General features: G+C 50.4%; 1 protein-coding gene across 20 annotated transcripts in view; it reads right to left on the bottom strand.

The window, feature by feature from the left end:
• TRAF3IP1 (TRAF3 interacting protein 1) overlaps positions 1 to 18,347 on the bottom strand; it is a 58,626-nt gene that overhangs the window by 31,805 nt on the left and 8,474 nt on the right. For 4 of the 20 annotated variants that reach the window (XR_007405883.1, XM_049101242.1, XM_049101244.1 and 1 more), the window contains exons 6-16: positions 16,590 to 16,661; positions 15,567 to 15,642; positions 12,885 to 12,980; positions 11,376 to 11,435; positions 6,404 to 6,505; positions 5,169 to 5,273; positions 4,242 to 4,262; positions 3,267 to 3,351; positions 2,514 to 2,597; positions 1,468 to 1,591; positions 1,226 to 1,262 (exon numbers count right to left, since the gene is read on the bottom strand). Coding sequence is in view for 19 of the 20 variants with exons in the window: in XM_049101242.1 (XP_048957199.1) it covers positions 1,226 to 1,262; positions 1,468 to 1,591; positions 2,514 to 2,597; positions 3,267 to 3,351; positions 4,242 to 4,262; positions 5,169 to 5,273; positions 6,404 to 6,505; positions 11,376 to 11,435; positions 12,885 to 12,980; positions 15,567 to 15,642; positions 16,590 to 16,661 (862 nt within the window). In the remaining variant the exon portion in view is untranslated. The remainder of the gene's footprint in view (positions 1 to 1,225; positions 1,263 to 1,467; positions 1,592 to 2,513; positions 2,598 to 3,266; positions 3,352 to 4,241; positions 4,263 to 5,168; positions 5,274 to 6,403; positions 6,506 to 11,375; positions 11,436 to 12,884; positions 12,981 to 15,566; positions 15,643 to 16,589; positions 16,662 to 18,347) is intronic. The other 16 variants (XM_049101243.1, XM_049101246.1, XM_025463640.3 and 13 more) reach the window with 13 other exon arrangements.

Here is an 18,347-nt window from a genome sequence, read left to right as displayed (position 1 = left end):
TGCAAAGTCTCCTGGGATGTGTCAAAAGCCCCCAAAAACCACTCAAACAGGCTCCCTCGGTTACATATTGGACAATCTGAACATCAGTGAGAAAGGATTTGGCTTGAAGTGAGGCACATCAAATGTGCTAAAGGAAAACCCAGGACTTCATACAGGTAGGAGAGGTATCTACAGCCATCACCCCACAAGCCCTCCCTAGTCAGCTTGGACGGTGCCAGGACACAAACTCACTGGGAGGAAAACCCTCTCCCTAGGGGCTGCGCTTTGGGGCAGAGGTGGGGGAGGAAGCTCTGCACCACGGTGTCCTCCAGCTAAACCTCAAGGAAGGGAGGGTAGGACGAGAACGTGACCCTTAATGATCCAGGCTAACGTCACGAACAGACGTCAGGAAGAACCAACACCACTGACCAGCATTCCTGCCCCAAACCTGCATCTCTTCAAGTCTCTGGAACCAAGTTACAAGAATGGAAGAACACGTGAAGAACCTTATCACGGGCATGTAATAAGTAACAGTCAACTGTGGGAAACCCTGAAGGACAACCAGCCAGCTTCGTCAACAAATATGTTACAAGGGAAAGGCAGAGGGACGGCGATAGACAGGCTGAGAGGCTAAGAGATCAATCAACTCCAATGCAGTGACCTTATCTGGATTCTGACTCAAACCAGGAAAAAAAAAATTATAAAACTGGAAAAACTGTGATGATATTAGGGAATTGTTTTGTTTTTTAATATACCACACAGAATTGTGGTTATGTTTTGGAGAACCCTTATCTTTTAGAGATACACGTGACAAGTTAACCAAAGAAAACGGTCTTCTCTAGAACTTGAGAACAGTTAGGGGAGCAGGGGTCTGCAGCAGAAGGAGGCTTAGAGAAAACATGAGCCCATCACTGCTGAAGCCGTGACCTGTATAAGGGGGTTCGTCAGACTACTCTCTGCTTCTGCAAATGTTTGAAATCAAAGAAGATCCTTGGGAAGGGAACAAATAATGCCATAAATATTGTCAATTTGGGAATGACCCTAGAGGTCTAACCTCTAATGTAACTGCACACCATGTCAGAGGCTGCTGACAGCAAGCTACAGGGTCCCGGCGCCCAGCACCCATTGTCTCCCGGACCAAAAGCCACCAAGCGAGGAGGCGCCCACCCATGCCGCAGTGACCAGTTCGTGCTCTTCAGACCTGACCAACACCTTCCGCACCACACCTGCCAGGCCCAGCACTCACCGTGCTTCTCCTCGTCCTCTACGTCCACCGCGGGCACCTGGACAGGAGAGCAAGGAGGAAAAAGCTGATTCTTGAAATCCTGTTTCCATAGGGTCTCCTCAAAGCAATGACAAAATTAAGGCAGGCAGAAATCTAACTGAATTTTTAGAGGCACGTTTTGTCTCCATCAACTTAAACGCTGGCATATGAGCTCCAGTGTCATCCAAGTACAATGACAAAAACCGACACTCGCGTTGCCTCACCATTTCAAGTTCTGACATCTCAGGGAGCGGGGGGGCAGCTTCCACCACAAACTGATCGTCTTCCTCATTGTCAGAGTTCTGCGTGTCCACAATCACGCTGGCGACGATTTTACCACTCCCTGTCCTAAAAAGAGGAGTGTTGTTGGTTGCACGTCTGCATCAATCCCATGCATCCTGGGCCCCATAAGAGGAGTTTAGCCACCACCTACCTCTAGAACATCACAAAATATGGGGGGAAGCTGAGTGAAGGCCAGCAGGCCTGCGTCCTGGTGTGTCCTGCCCTCTGTGCTGCCCGCCCTCCTCCCTCTGCCCCTCCCCTGGCCGCACTCTCTGGACACCAGCTCCACCTGCAGCCCCTCACCTGGAGGGCCCTATTCTTCCGAGTGGCAAACACTGGGGCAGGGTGGCGATGTGGCCCCAGACAGCGGCCTCCTCCTGGCCACCACTCCCTGCCTAGAACCTCCTCTCCACCAAGTCCTACCCCTCCCACTACCTACTGTGTCACTGCTTGGCTTCCCTCGGCAACACAACCTGAGTCCACGTCCATACCCGTCTCCAATTCCTGCCTCCTGCTCTATCTGAAACCACTCTGGTCCAGCGTGGTTTGTCTATTTTTTTGTTTTGATTTTTCATACTTCCCTCTAAAGATCACACTTCACCCACAGGTACACCTGTAACACTCAGAGAACCCTGTCTGCGGCCTGCTTTTATATCATTTATGACTTTCTGACCTTTCGTTTTACAAGGTTGTGCAATTTAGCCTTAAATATTTGTTTTCCTCTTTTTTCCCCTCATTGTTTCTAGCTTAGAAACCACCCCCCCCACCTCCTCTCAAAGAATAATTTCCCCACGTGCTGTAAAGCTTTAGCTGCATGTGCATGGGCACGTTCTTCTCTTCAGCTAACTGAAGTATGTGGTAGTTGTGTGGCCTGGGTCAGGGCCTGACCCGGCTTCCCTACCCCCGTCAGCTGGCAGTGGCACTGCCTCTGGCCCCCACCTCTGCCCCTCCACCCTCCACCCAGCACAGCCCCCCAAAGCGGCCTCACCTGTCAGGCGTCAGAGCTTCCACGCTATCTTGGCGCTTCACCCGGGGAGGTGCTGGTCTCGCACTCCCGGGCCGAGGTATTCTTCTAAACCCAAATATGGAAAAACCAAAAAGAGGATATGACACCCTTGCACATTTCAAACAGGATAACAGAAAACCCAGGTCAATGTTAGCACTAACTTCCTACCAGCCATCGACATGCTAGTCAGGACACAGTCTGCAGAATGTTAAGAACATCCCACTAATGTGAAAGTTTAAAAGTATCCATCTTTTAGGGCACCTGGGTGGCTCAGTGATGGAGCGTCTGCCTTTGGCTCAGGTTATAATCCCAGGGTCCTGGGATTGAGTCCTGCATCAGGATCCCCACAGGGAACCTCCCTCTCCCTCTCCCTCTGTGTCTCTGTCTTTCTCTCTGTCTCTCATGAATAAATAAAATCTTTAAAAAAGAAAGTATCTTTTAATCTTATGTTTTCATTAATTTTAAGGCCCAGAAAGTAATTATGTAAATCTTGGTAATCAAAACATAATTTACCATAATTACGAATTTCCCTAAATCTTTAAACTGGCCTATGTGTAGTAACTTGTACCCAGTATAGGAAAACTAAATAAATGGTACCAGCAATTCCTCATAATTAAGCTCAAGCACTGTTTACAAACCGCAGAAGGTGTAGAGAGAAGCGTGGGGGTGGAGGTGGGGGTAGGGGTGGGGGTGGGGGTGGGTGGCTGCCTGGGTGTCGGATTGGAGCCAGCACACCTGATGTTGGCTGGAAGCTCGCTCGGCAGCTCAGAACTCTCTGACACCTCAGACTTCTCCGGGCCAGGAAGTCCAACTTCTCCTTCTGAACCATGACAATCCAGTCAGCAATTCACAAAGGAAGAAACACAAACAGGTAATAAGTGTTTGAAAGGACAGCACTCAAATAATCGCAAATATAAACGAGCTTTATTCATCTATCATTTTCATGAAGATAAAGCAGACATTTCATATCTAGATTTGGTGAAGATCTGGGGAGATGGGTGCACTCAGACCCCGGAAAACACACTGGTTCAATTTCTTAGGAAAGAGAATTCAAAAGGTAGGTTGATCCAGTCAAGGAATTTAACTTAAGGGAGATACAACCTGAGAGGGATGGACACGTGTGATCCTACGACCGGCCACCTTTTGTATTAGTGGCGGATGCTGGGCCACCCCAGCAAACCGCGGCAGTCCCTCGCCAGACCCACCGTTCTAACACATAACCGAGTGCAGTAACGGGTCTAGTAACACACACAACGGGGGCTCTGGAAGGACATTCATTTATGTTAGAAGCAGTGCTTTTCTTTCCTACTTCATATTTTTCTGCATTTAAAAACTGTGCTACTTTGGGTATGTACCAAATTATTTTTATGATCTGAATACGGCTTTCTTCATTTTAAAAAAAATGACTTAATCAGTAAGTGCAAACCCTAACTATTAAAGCAATCCAATTTGCTCCCCCATTTTCAGTAAAAGGGCTTTGTATTTTAGAAAACAGAATAAATAGGACTTTGAATTTAGGAATAAATTTTTTACTCTGGAAATAATCGTGAAATACATTCCCCTGGAGCATAAGACAAGTAAATTAAATCTTAAAGTGGTACAGTTATGTTTCCTTAAATTACTTTCACTGTGTATAACAAATCTGGGAGTACATGTTGGTATCTACACACACAATCTATACCAATACACTCAGTTCAGGTCATTGCTCACCTGCATCACTAGGGGAGTCTCCTATTAAAAAAAAAAAAAAAAAAAAAGCACGTGAGAAAACCGACTTTTATGTTGGTAAAGCTCATTGTATTAGCTAGCAGGACCAGGGGAAAACACACTCTGAGCAATGTGGCCATCTGCCAGGGACACGGCCCCGTCCCCACAGCCATGCCCACTGTCCCACTGTCCCACTGCCATTACTTTATTTTCAAAGATCGAAAGACAAAGAACCAAGAAAACTATGAATTTTAAAATGCTATTAATGAAAGGAGGCAACAGGGGCATGAGGAGAGCAGAGCGGATCACAGACAAATGAGAGAGATCAGAGATCAAGCAACAGCAGATACGCAGGGGAGCACGGGTCACGACAGGGTGACCACGACCAGGGCCCTCCATCCCTGGCTCATCAGCAAAGGTCCTTCCATCAGCCCCTTAATAAGAGGACATCTCTCCAGCTCCCCACGGACCTACCTTCTTCTTGAAAGGCTCCTTTTGGGGGACAAATGGGACCTACGTGGCCACAAGAAAGTGAGCACAGGAGGGAGAGGGGGACTCAAAGTCACAAGAGGATACTGTCCATGTGACACACTTAAAATGCATGACCACATCTGCAGAAGCGCCAACACTGCTCGGGTCCGGGTCAGAGCCAAGGACACCCGAGGAGAGCTCCCCCCACGACTGCAGCCGCACCTCCACACAGGGACCTTTCACATGCACTAGGGCCAGGCCCGGGGTCACCCTGAGGACACACATGCCCACGCAGGAGGAGTGTACTCCCCAGACACCTCTGTCTGTCTGCTTCAGACAGACTTCAGGCAGACTTCAGAGCTCTGTCACTGGTCAAAGTGACCTATAGAAGGTGGCTCTGGGGACAAGGGGGGCCAGGCATATGGGGCAACGGGAACCACAAGGCCCTACAGGACCTACGTGTATGGAACACAGGAGCCTCCCAGAGTCCAGTGCTCACAGGGCCTGAGGAAGCGTGTGTGGTGCTTAGGAGGGGCCCAGGAATCACGTTTCCAGACCATGCCCCTAGAAGGACAGGGTGACAGCAATGGGGGACTCGGCTCGGGCTCCTCCCTGGGACGGGGCTGCACCGGGACCAGAGCAGGTAGCTGCAGACCCTCTCCTCGACACCACGCCACCTGGACTGCACTTGGAAGAGCCCAGCACATGACAGTCACTGTGCAGCCAGGGGCCCTAGACTCCAGACCCCTGAGCGCTCTTCAAATCTCACACCATTGGTGTTGGGGACAGACTGGGGGGTCACATGCAGCTGCTGGATCTCAGGGCCGATACCCAGGCAGAGACTGCGCACAGCAGCTTCCCCCTTCACAGACGGGGCCCCTCACCCCTCGGCCAGGGCTCCTGCCTCACAGACCCTCGGGTCTCCCCTGCACCCTTCAGCAGCTCGGCCTCTTTCCCAAAGAGGCGCACAGGCCCTCTCTCCCTGGCCCCGGCGGCCACACTCCCGGCCGCTCACACGCCGCCCCTGGCGCAGACCTTGCCTGGAGCACCCGGAGCCTGCTCGCCCCCACCGCGCACTGCAGCGCGGGCTGCTCTCTCCTGGCTCGGCTTGAGCTCCACGGGCTGGCACGGCTTGAGCTCCACGGGCTGGCACGGCTTGAGCTCCACGGGCTGGCACGGCTTGAGCTCCACGGGCTGGCACAGCTCCCCCCCGGGGCCTAGGCCCCTCCAGGCTGGCTCTGCTCGCGGGGCACCCACGGCCCCGCCGGCCCCGCCAGGCCCCCTCCCAGGCGCGCCGGGCTCCAGGCCGACACCCTGAGGCCCAGGTCGTTCGCCGCCCTTTAGATGCTGGGACAGATTACGCCAGAGGCCGACTCTTCACGGAGGCCCAACTTAACGCGCCCAGAGAACATTAGAGACAGAGGCACCAGGTCAGGAGGCGCTTCGAGCTGCTCCCCAGTCCGCTTGGACGCGACGCGGGCCCGGGACTCCCCGCGGCGGCTCCGACGCTCGCTCGCAGTCATTCCGACCCTGGGCCCGCCGCGTCCCCTGCGAGAGCGCGCGGGGGACCGGGGACCGGAGAGGCCGGTGCCCCCACGCGAGGCCCAGCGTGCCCTGCCCGAGCTGCCCTCCAGGCCCCGGGGGGCCCGGGGAGTCCCCGCCAGGAAAGGAGGGCAGGAGGGCGTCCTTCTTACCTTTCTGCTTCACTGCTGGCTCTGGCTCAAGGCTCTGGCGCCACAGACCAGCTGAATTATCATCTGAAACACTAGCTGCGGAAGTATTAGCTTCCTTGGTTCCTGACACAAAACAGTTCAGAAGGAGTCATCACGGCGCGCCCGCGGGCTGGTCCTCTGCGGCTTCATTAACTGAGAGCACCTCGTCATCGCTCATCGCTCATCGGTGCCTCCCCACACCCGCACCGCGGCTTCCGGGGCGACCACAGGCAGCTTTGGGGCACTTACACCAAGAATGTAAGGGATCGGGAGACGGACGAGGCCCGCTCAGCCCAGGAGGAGGCTGGGGCCCCCACGGCCACAGCAAACTGGCCCCTCCACCCCCATTTCCAGAACCTTCCTGACACTGCGTCTCCACCCGCCTCCCCCCTGCAGCCAGGCCCGGCTGAGAAGCTGCAGATAGGTGGCAATTTCAGCAAAGCAGAATGAAAAGAAAAATACTTCTGGCATAGTCCACAGTCCTAGACATACAGAAAGCTTCCAAACCCTGGTGGAGCTACTGACCAATGTGCCAATGTCTATAAAAATAGAAAAAAAATATCAAATACCTAAGAAATAAAACATTTTTATATTGAAAACAAAAGGGGGCAGGGAGGTGTGGTAGGAACAGATTTTATGTGGCAGGACCCAGGTAGAAAACTAACCGAAACTAACCCATCACTAAAGGACCCCCACTCTCTAAAATGAAACGAGGAGGCAAAAATAAAATTAGAAAAATGTTGTCTTCCCTGAAACACAATCTTAAAATTTCTTAAAAGTATTCAAATAGTTCATTTCAGAATCAGCCTTCAATTAACTATCAAAGAACTGATTCCATGTAAAGAACTACATACAGCAAATGACATAATTTTCTAAGGAATTTTTTTTCAATCTACAAAAATGATAATTTAAACAGTCGGATTCAAGTAATTATTCACGATCTATAAGGTAGCCAAAGAATATGAAATACTAAATTGTAAAACAAATTTAAAAATAAACATAAGCCAGGCAGCTATAGATCGATTTTAAAAGAAAGTACATAAGAATTTTACATTATTACATTTATTTCAAAGTGTCAAAAATTTCCTACACTGTTCAAAACGCATAAGCACAATAAGTAACTTCCAAATGCAACACCTTCTGTCCAAAGCTCAAGGGGACCCTGCACCACTTCATCTCTTCAAAAGCCTAGTGGCATTCTTTTTTCTTTCTTGTTTTTTTTTTTTTGAGACACCTATGATAGTTCCTCTAACACATCTTTCCTAATATTCTTAAGTAAATTTTACTGAAACTCTGATATACATAGAGAAACACAGTAATAACACCACAATCAATTTTTTTTTTAACCACAATCAATTCTTAATCACAGAAGGCAGACGACCTAGTCTGCCAAATAACAGCTTTAAAAATAATAAATAATGTACCCGTCATAAATAAAAATTATTATGAACTGGCCAAAAATCTGTTGTCTGAATTACCGGCAATGAATGAACGTCGAAGGTAAAGATGTGGGCCTTGGTGTCCTGATTTCCTAAGTTCTGGTGCCCCCAAGCACCGTATCCTGAGGAAGCTCCTGGCCTCTTCTGAGCCAGTTTGCCCCAACTTACGGCACTTGGGTAACGAGACTGTGGTGCACAGAGCAGGGGGTGCTGTGCCAGGCCAAGTCCCCATCTGTTACCATCCCTGACACTCATCAGAGGTACAGCCCACAACGCGTCTGCAAGAAGCTTCCCACTACGCCAGAGTTCTGTAGAAAGTTTAGTGGCACGGAGTTGCCAGCTACATCCAAGCATAAATATGACCAAATAACCAGGGTTTAAGAGGAGGGGCCCTGCCTGGCCCAGTGTCAGTCTTAGCATCCCGTCATGGGATGCAGAGGCACTACGTGTATCCACATAGGACACAAGATAAAGGCACAAGTTCACTACACACAGGTCAGATGCGAAGCAAGATGTTTGACCCAAAGCTAATGAGGCCTTTAGATCAAACAGAATATTGGGGTAAGGGGGTGGGGGGAAGGAATGTCACAAGTTAAGTGACACCACAAGGAAATGAGACAAATCCAGAGGGTGGAACATTCTGCAGGACAAGCAACCTCCTCTCTTCCAAAGCCAGTGTGCTGGACTAAAAGGGCAAGGCAGGGGTGCAAGGCGGAGGAGCTGTTATTTGAGATTCGAATCATTTAAAAAGACAAAAAGATTAAAAAACATATAGTGTGTTCATCTCAATGGAATCCTGGTTTTTTAAAAAATAACACTTTGAGACACTAAGAATACAGCCTGGGGACCAGTACTCCTGCTAGATACAACAATAACGTTGTGGCCGTGTCTAAGCATGTCTTTCTTGTTGTTTTTTGTTTTTATTTTTGTTTTTTTGTTTTGTTTTTGTTTTGTTTTTAACTTTTTGAGCTGCATGCTGAAGTATTTAAAGTGTTAGGATGTTTTTAATATACTTTGAAATCATTCATAAAAATACATTGCTGTAGATGAAGCACATTGTTATAACCATGGAATCTGTGTAAGAGGTAGAAGGCTGTTCATCATTCTTCTTACTTCTCTACGTTTTTCGTAATAAAAAAAGCAATAAAATGAAATGACATGAGTGATGGAGCCCAAGCAAGCCGGAGACACAGGGATGGCATATGTTCCAGGAGAACCTGGGCTGTCAAACAACTATAACCACGAGGAGGCTCATGCAGTGGGCATTTCGACATGGAGCAGGGAGGAACTGGTTTGTGCTTGAGAAAGAAATGGATAATCTCCTTATTGAGTTCTTCAGTGAGCCCAAAGGAACAAAATGGTAGAGCAAAGTGGATGAACGCTCCATGACACACCTGCAAAGCGGGCAGGGGCAGGCCAGGGCCCGGGGCCACCGCCACAGCAGGTGTGGCTTACGTGCAGCAGCTCACAGTGAAGGGCAGTCGCGAGGAAAGCCTCACTGACCAGACCCAGCAGCACCGCATCTGGAAATCACACTCCGTGAGATGAGAAAACCAGCAGCTATGACAACTGCTGACAAACCCTGAATCTCAAAAGTCAAAGGACTGGCAAAGCAAGATGACATCCGTGACTGGCGTGATGGTGAAGACGGGGACCCAGGGCACATGCAGCAGCAGGTTTCAAGGGGAGGCGGGTCGGGGGACGGGACCACCCAGGGACAGGGAGCAGGACTCCACCCTTGCCACCAGGTGGCACTAGGCTCCGTTCTAACGTCTGCAAAGCTCTCCACTGAGAACCACCTGCCCCTTGCAGGCTTCCCCGCAGCCTGAACACTGAGCCGTACGCAGGATCTACAGAGTGAGGATACGTGTCTGAATGACTCTATTTATTTTAAATCCATGTTACCATCTCAGGATGAGATGCCTCTCACCCTGACTTGGGGCTCGCAGTCACTGAAGTGGTATCCATAAAGCAGAGCCAGCAGGGCAACTCATGTCACAAGCTGGCCACGGACGGACAGATCTCACTGAGTCTCAAGGCAGGTATTTTCAGACCCAATTACCTGTGGGGTACCTGTGGCTCTTGGAACGTACCCATGAAGCTTGCTCAAGGCCGAGAGGTAGGCAAGTGGCAGGAACGGGCCTTCCTGCTGGGCTGGGAGGCGGGCGCAACCAGGCCCCTCTCCTGCCCTTCTGTGGCCCCTCTCCAGCCCCTCTCCTGCCCCTCTGCGGCCCCTCCCCTGGTCCTCTGTGGCCCCTCTCCTGCCCCTCTGCAGCCCCTCTCCTGCCCCTCTGTGGCCCCTCTCCAGCCTCTCTGTGGCCCCTCTCCTGCCCCTCTGCGGCCCCTTTCCTGCCCCTCTGCGGCCCCTCCCCTGGTCCTCTGTGGCCCCTCTGTGGTCCCTCTGCAGCCCCTTTGCGGCCCCTCTCCTGCCCCTCTGCGGCCCCTCTCCTGCCCCTCTGTGGCCCCTCTCCAGCCTCTCTGTGGCCCCTCTGCAGCAGTACAGGGACTGCCTGGTGCTTCCTACTCGGACTCCCACAGGAACGAAACACAGGATGTGGGTGAGCCATGCCACACCTGCTGGCTGTGAAGCGTTCCTCAATGACAACTCCTGCTCCCGTTCAGCACCTTCCAGTGGGGCCCCCCACACCGCTGAGGAACTAGATCAATCTCCTGAGCCTGACCTACTTGGTGGATGATCAGCGAGGACCACCTTTCTGGCTGCGCCCCTGCTGAGCCAAGGATGCAGCCCAGCAGCCCGCCTGCAACACAGTGTTCTCAGGAGCTCAACTTCTTAAAGGGAAAGCACAGGCACAGAAAGATGCACTAACCATTATTAGCCACAGGCACAGAATTTTTGAAAATCAAAGAGATACAGGTTCAGCCTAGACAAGTTTTTATCTTTTCCCGGGGTCAAGATTTACACTATACTTTCCCCTAAATATCACTCCAGATTTTTAATATTTCTGAAGAATTTAGTTTAACGTCACAAATGGCAAATACTGATATTCATCAAGGATCACGCCTTTTGAAATCCCGAACTCTCACATCTAATTGCTCCAGGGCAAGAGGGTGAGGACACATGTACACACATCACACTGCCCACCTCAGTGTAAGAGGGGAAGCCACAGGCAACGACTTCCCAAAAGCACCACAGCCAAGGACCTTCAAATCTGTATTATAAAGCATTTTCTTAATACGACACAGCAGAGCAGGATGGGAGAGCTGAACAACAATCCCTCTACCTGACCACCCACATCACTTTGCAAAATTCCAACAGCAAGATAAAGCACCTGGATCGAGATGCAAATATAAGTTCACATAAAAAGGCATGTAAAAGTTAACTAAAATTGAGTTAATATTATCTTATAATTCATCAAATTAAAGCAAGTAGAATATCAGGTCATTTCTGATCTTCACTATATCAAGGTCAGAATAAAAAATAAAACTATGCTGAGAGGTAAATACTTCGTATCAAAGTGGTGAGGAAGGTAGACTAAAGAATATGTTTTTCTTACCGATTTCTGAAGACATAGTTTCCTGATCTGCTTCATTATTTAATCCAGACACTATGGGATCTAAAATTTTAGCTGAAATTATTATCTTCCTTTCTTCCTGACATAAAATAGTTAGCAACAGATTAAAACATTGCTGAGGTTTTTCTGTGCGGTGCTCGGGCCGGGACCCACAGGGGTTTACGCCAGGCTCACACGAACTCACCCCCTCCAGGGTTGCAGGACGCCCCCTGCCGCCACTCCCCCTACCCGCCCCCCACGTGCTGGACCACCCCTCCCTGTGGGTCCTGGTGGGCTCTGGAGCTCGCTCTCTTGATCCCCACGCTCCCCTATGCTAATCTCACGTGGGTCTCCACGGGATGGCAGGAAAGAGCACCACGCGAAACCCCCGACTTCTCTGACTTTACCTTCAGTCACCCGGGCCCCCTGAGCTGCAGGCCTACAGCCCCACCGCTGTCCTGACACACCGCCAGGCTGCATGGCAGGCACCTCAAACTTGATGTGTTGAAAACAGAATTCCTGGCACTGCCACACATCCCACCAACTAGCTTCTCCCACAGCCTTCCCGCTTCAGCAACAGCACCATGTGGGTGCCCAGAGCCCTCCCCACCGACCTTCTCCCTGTGCCCTCTCCGGTTAACAAGTGCCACCCAGTCAGCCCGCAGACCTGTCATCCCTTCCACCCAACACATCCTACACCCAATCTGTCCTCGTCAGGGACACTCACTCAGGTCCTGGCCGGCAGTCTTCCCTGGACACCTACCTGCTGTCTGGCCTCTATACTTGCCTCTCTCCACTTTGAAAAGGAGATGCTTCTAAAACCGAAGTCCCATCAGGCCTCTGTCCTGCCTAACGCCTGCCACGGACTTCTACTCACACTCACTGTAAAGCGCTCGGCCCAACACCTCGGGCCTGCCTCTGCGTGCAGTCTCTTCTAACCCCTCGCCTCCCGCCCGGCCTCACAGTCGAGCTCCCGCCACTCAAACAAGCAAAGCCTGTCCCCAGCACAGGGCCCGGCGTATCCTCTGCCTATCCCTGGACACCAGCATGTCCTCCTCCACCCTCGTCAACTCTGCCCAGACGTCCCCTCCTCAGAGCCTCTCTGCCTACACACCCACCCCTACCGTGCCCACCTCTCTCGGCTACATTTGTCCTCAGAAGACTCACCACTACCATGAATGTGTACACCCTGTGTTCTCTCCATTATCTGCCTGCCCCTCCACAGTATACGCCCCAGAGGGCAGGGACTCTGTAAACTTCTACAGAACAAAGAAAGGAAGACTCAAGTGGACAATCCCAGCCCGTGACTGATTCATGGTAGGAACGCCACGGTGGTTGGGGGGGGGCCCGCAGCTCAGTGGGCAAGGCTTACACGCGCTTCTGCCCCACTCCACTCTGGGGCCCGGGCCCCGGGTCCAGCAGGGCCCCACCCACAGGGTCCCACCGGCTTGGTGGTCAAAGGGTCCGATTCCCCAGCATGCACAGCCTCCACTAGGGCCTGCTTCATCTTACCGAGCTGTTTCACGGCATGCTCCTTCTTAGCTTTACTGTAGGAAGAGTTATGTTCAAGGGAAAGACTATTTTCACTGGTTCTAGAGTCCCTTCTTCCTGATACAAAATTGTATAATGAAAGTACGTATTAAACTTAATCGTAATGCTGCATAGTATATTCACTATAGTGTATTATTCTGCTATAACATGCTACTTAACAATAAGCAAAAATTATCATATTCTTATGAAAAAATTTTTTTTTTTTGTATTCTATAGAGATTCTAGAATAGCTTTAAAATTCTAAATAAAAAAATAAAATAAAATTCTAAATATGTTTGGGATGCCTGGGTGGCTCAGTGGTTGAGCATCGGCCTTTGGCTCTGGGCGTTGAGTCCCACGTCAGGCTCCCTGCATGGAGCCTGCTTCTCCATCTGCCTGTGTCTCTGCCTTTCTCTCTGTCTCTCATGAATAAATAAATAAAATCTTTAAAAAAATTCTAAATATGTTTAACAAGCATGACACCCCACACTCCAATAAATGCTAGGCTTATTCTCTCAAGCAGAACATAGAGGTCTTATGCCTCCGATACCTCCTGGATGCTGGACATTTACCCAAATGCGACCCATTTAAGTGAGGAGGAATATCAGGGTGAGGATGCACAGTGAAGTTCACGCCCAGCTAGCAGACAGGGAAGGAAAGAGTCCATCAGCCTGTTGACATCTCAGTAAAGCTTAGTATCATAAAACCTGCATATCTCTGGTGATCATATCTCTTAGAGAGCACCAGTAAACTCAGATGCACATGCACCGAGTTATTAGAAAAGGAGACAATAACAACTGTCAGCTTAAACAAAAAAAAACACAATTCCACACAAGAACTAAGGGCTAAGACTGAACATGAGGCCAGGTTTGCGGTGCAGGTACCACAGTCCATGACACTTCTATACTCCAACGATCATCACTAGGAAACAGGGAGGGGAAAGAAGATGCCATTTCTAAACCAACTAAAAACAAGCTATCATAAGCTGTGGCTAACAGACATAGCCCAGCACATGCACACATATCCTTTGGGGAGAAGGGAGGGACACCCACACTAACTTGGAATCAGAAGCATCCAATCTTCCCCAAATCACAAAAGCGTAAGTTTAACACAAGTCCAACTCAATCCTGATCAATTAATTAGTTCTGTTTGTGGGAGGCAAGATTCTTGACTCAATGGTTTTAAAATAATCTGTAAAGATAAGCACATGAAATGGCTTAAAATTAGTAATTCTGGAACACCTGGTGAGTTACTCTGGAAAAAATAACCTCACTTCACAACAGGAATTAAAATAAGAAATAACTAAATAGATTATATATGAAAATGCATGACAAAATACAAATCTTCATCTCCCAAATCTCTGGACAAACTACCAAAGAAAAAAAAAAAAAAGGCTGGTTGCTTCCAGCGCACAAAAATTAAACACTCAGGCAAGTCAGGAACTAAACATAATGAGTAGAAATAAACTGGAAAACAAACACTTACTTAAAAATTGGCAGATGTCCTGAGTGTATAGCGAGCGTGTGTAAATTAGGGACAACACTGCAACTGCCATCAGAGCGATGCGGAATCCCCGCCAAGAACAGACGAGCCCAAGAAGTCAACAAAATCACTAACACACACAAAAACGTGCAATTTCACTAGCAATTAAAAAGAGAGAGCGCTGTTCATTTTTCAGCTCCCCAAATCAGCAAGCCTTGGGAACCCCGGAGGAGGCGGAGGGCAGGGGTACAGTGTACCCTGCAGTCACACCCGCAAACGGCCCTGCCCTCTGCGCCGGGGCCCCATCTGGAGCCTGTCCCAGGAGACTGCCAACAGAGGGAAAAGCTGCTGGAGCAAAGATGCTCATTAAAGCAGCACGTATATTATGAAAGGGGGGCTTTCTTTACATGTCTGCGTAAGTCCTGGATGAAGAATTCCAGCTACGGCACCCCCGCCACACCGCTTCAACTTTTACAACTTAGGAAAAGGATGGGTTTTCAGGCACTACCACTCTCAAAGTGACTTCCCACTTCACCTGAAAACTGCAACACGACCAGCCCCCAGCAGCACCCATCTGCAGTGCACGGATGTGCTTCCCTACTTCCCGCCCTCGCAGACCCAGGCGTTCCCCTTGGGCAAACCCCTGGCCACGCCTGTTTGCTTCAACTTCAGTCCCTAATAGCATGATTCCCAGGGATCATTTCTGCTGATTTTTAAATGCATGGACATGCCCTAAGAGCAGGATGCTCTTGCTGGCCACTCTGTGTCTGGATTAAATGACAAGAGTCAGTAAAATGTGGGTGGGTGGCTGATAACCATTTCTGGAAAACTAAAGTTCGATCGCATCTCTTAGGTTGCAACAGATCTCCAGCAAAGAGGTGCTACTCTGCCGCTGGGGTCATGGGCTCACACATGCGTGGAGGGAGGGCGGAAGGGAGGGAGAGAGGGAGATGGAAAAAGAAAGGGAGAGGGAGGGGGGAGGAAGAGGGGGAGGGAGGGAGAGAGAGAGAGAGAGAGAGAGAGAGAGAGACATATCTTCATCCTTTTCACAGTCTTTGTTTATCCCCCCCAACAGATCTACTAGATCATGATTAATATCAATTATGATTAATATCAATTGTAAGTATTAATACATGATTAATATCCATATTTTCAGTTACTTATATGATAAATTTGCAGTACCTTCCATTGAATTTTTGGATCGCCGTTTTGATGCTTTTGTTGTCACTGACCTGGATGCTCTGGCGGAAATCTCAGTCTTAAAGAAAATGGAAAAAGAATTAGTTGACGCATGACCCAGCAATGCCTTGAGCAGATTTACTAGTCAAGCTCTGCTCAGTGACAAACAAGGAGGACACAGAACAGCACCACCAGGTGCTTTAATGGGAAACGGATACCAACTCGGCACAACTCAGCACCCTGGACCTGAGGGTGAATTAGAGACTGCTCGGGCCTTCTTTACTCTAAAATCAGAAATCCATCTTTCTGCGAAGCTCTCAAAAGGCCAGCAATCCGCCAACCATGCTGAGAAGCGCTGTCTTACCGGATGTGTTTATGAGGACTCCATCTCTGTTGCTTTGTGCTAATCACTCACATGCATCTGTGACAGCGCTGAGGGCAAACGTACGTGTGTTCCAACAGAGCACACACCAGCCATTAGGTTTTGCTCAGCCTGCCATGATGACCTCCTAACTGGCCTCCCAGCCTCTAAGCCACTCCTCATCCATCTTCCCTATAGCTGCCTGGACATGTTTTCTGAAATCCAAAGTCCATTAGCAAAGTTGTGCTGAGTCTAACCTCGGTGGCCTGGAGGCAGGGAAATGATGTGGCCCAGCCTCGGCTGTGCCCCACCCCCAAGACACGCACCATGGGCCCCCCACAGGCTGAGCAGAGCTCAGAGGGATCTCTCCGGCACCCCTGCTGCCCCGGTCAGCCTGGAGACCAAATCCTCTCCCAGACTCATCTGAAGCACCACCTGGACACGCTCCCAAATGACCTCCCATCCCTTTGTACCCCATACGTCGTACCTGTCAAACAAGTGTATACAGAAAGCCCAGAGCCCGGCATGGAAACCCGAGGTCATGTGGGAGCCTGTGCCACATCCCCACCCCCGGGCTCTCCATGGACTAGAAGAAACCACAGCATGGAAGTCACATCAACCCAGCCATGGGTTTACGTCTCTTGAAACTATTTTTCAAAGTTTACCTCTGCTTCAACTTTGGAGTCTTTCACGGATCCATCTGACAACTTTTTAGACATCTCACCCGAACTTGAGGACTGCAAAAAAAAAAAAAAATTTGATCATATTCCAGAATTATTCAAATCTGTTACATCTAAAAACATGTCAAGATGCAAGGTGTTTCTTGTTGAGCAGCAGCAAGATCACCCTTCCCATCCATCCCACTCCAGGCCTATCTGCGGCAGGAACGCAGCCCGCACCCCACAGGGCCATCCAGATCATCCCCTGTGGAGCAGACTAGGGCAGAAGGGAAGCTATGGAACAGTGTCTCCCAGACACGCGGGATCCGCACCCCAGGCCAAACCTCTCAGAAACACCCCAGTGAAACACAGGGAATCTGGAAATAGGGGAAGGAGTGAACGACAGAGACCACCAGCCACCATGGAAGGGGGAGCAACCTTCCAGTGAACGGTTCTTCTCAAGCAAAGCTTTCAGACTCCACAGCAGGAAATATTCTCGAAGTGAAGTACAGGAAACCTGCAAACACCAGCTCACAGCTACAATCCAGTCTCCAACCCACACATCTTGACATACGGACTAGAAAAGACAAGGCCACGGACACTGTGCGCCATGAAGACTGGAAAGCAAGGGATGACTGTTGAGTTCAACCGTGACGCATCTCCATAGCTTCCTGCTGGAAGCCCCTGGCTCTGCACGCAGCTCCTCGCCTCCCCCCCCCACCCCGCCCACCTTGCCAGCCCCTTAGGGTGAGCACTGCACCCACCACCCTGACAGCTGGTCCTTCACCGCCACACCCGAAGCTCTGGACACACCTACTACTTCACCTTCTCTTCACACACAGCCTGAGAGGGGGCGAGAAGGTCTCAGCATCGTCTGTTTCAGACACGATCAAACGGAGGAGAGCCATGGGGTCTGACGCAGGGGGAAGACCCGCACAGCTGGGTCAGAACAGTCTCCTGGGAGGCGTCCCACAGGGGTGTCCTCACCGCCGGCAAGAGCCTCCCCACAGAGGAGCCCCAGATTTACACCAGAGGACCCGGCCCCACAAAACCACCACGAAAGATCCTCGGAGAACCGACTTCGGGAGAATGTGGACCTGCGCTGAGCAGAGACACAGGCCCTGCACCCTGGCCTCACACACTCGAAGCCGAGCCCACGGAACCCCCTATAAAAACTTCTTTGGAATTGGCTTTCTATTTAAGACCCTCCTCACAGCATCAGCAACTCTGGTCAATGTAATGTGTGGAAAACCATCTGCAGACCCGGAAGACTGAGGCCTTCCCACTCGGGGGCGGCCGCACGCTAGGAAAACATATGAGAGCACGCTACTGCCTCAGAAAAATCACATCAGCAAGAAACACTTTTCCTTAGACCTCTACGAAAACGCAAAAGATGAGGAATGCCTTTGTTATTTCTAAAACTCCTGAGGGAAGCCTGGTTTTCGTGACATACCTCACAGGGTCCGTTACTCCGGGGCTCTCTACACGTCAGTCCCGTGGGCCCATCATCACCCAGTACCGGGATGCACCCCGGGATGCAATGCCAGACAGCCAGGAGCATGAGCCACGCATGCCAGCGCAGGCCTCGCCCCTCACCACGCTGCTGCGTCACATGGCAGATCTTGAACCTTTCCAGACCTCGGCTCCCTCCTTCCTACGGGCTGGACACCAGACTTCCACAACCTTCTGGGGACACCTGACAAGATGCTGTGCCCGAGAGAACAGGCAGGTGCGATGCCAGCCCTGACGGAGCCCTGCAGCACC

This window comes from Canis lupus, chromosome 25, assembly GCF_003254725.2.
Source record: "Canis lupus dingo isolate Sandy chromosome 25, ASM325472v2, whole genome shotgun sequence".
In the NCBI taxonomy this organism is placed as follows: Eukaryota; Metazoa; Chordata; class Mammalia; order Carnivora; family Canidae; genus Canis; species Canis lupus.
Note: the sequence above shows the minus strand (reverse complement) of the source record. Positions and strands in the feature narration are given on the sequence as shown.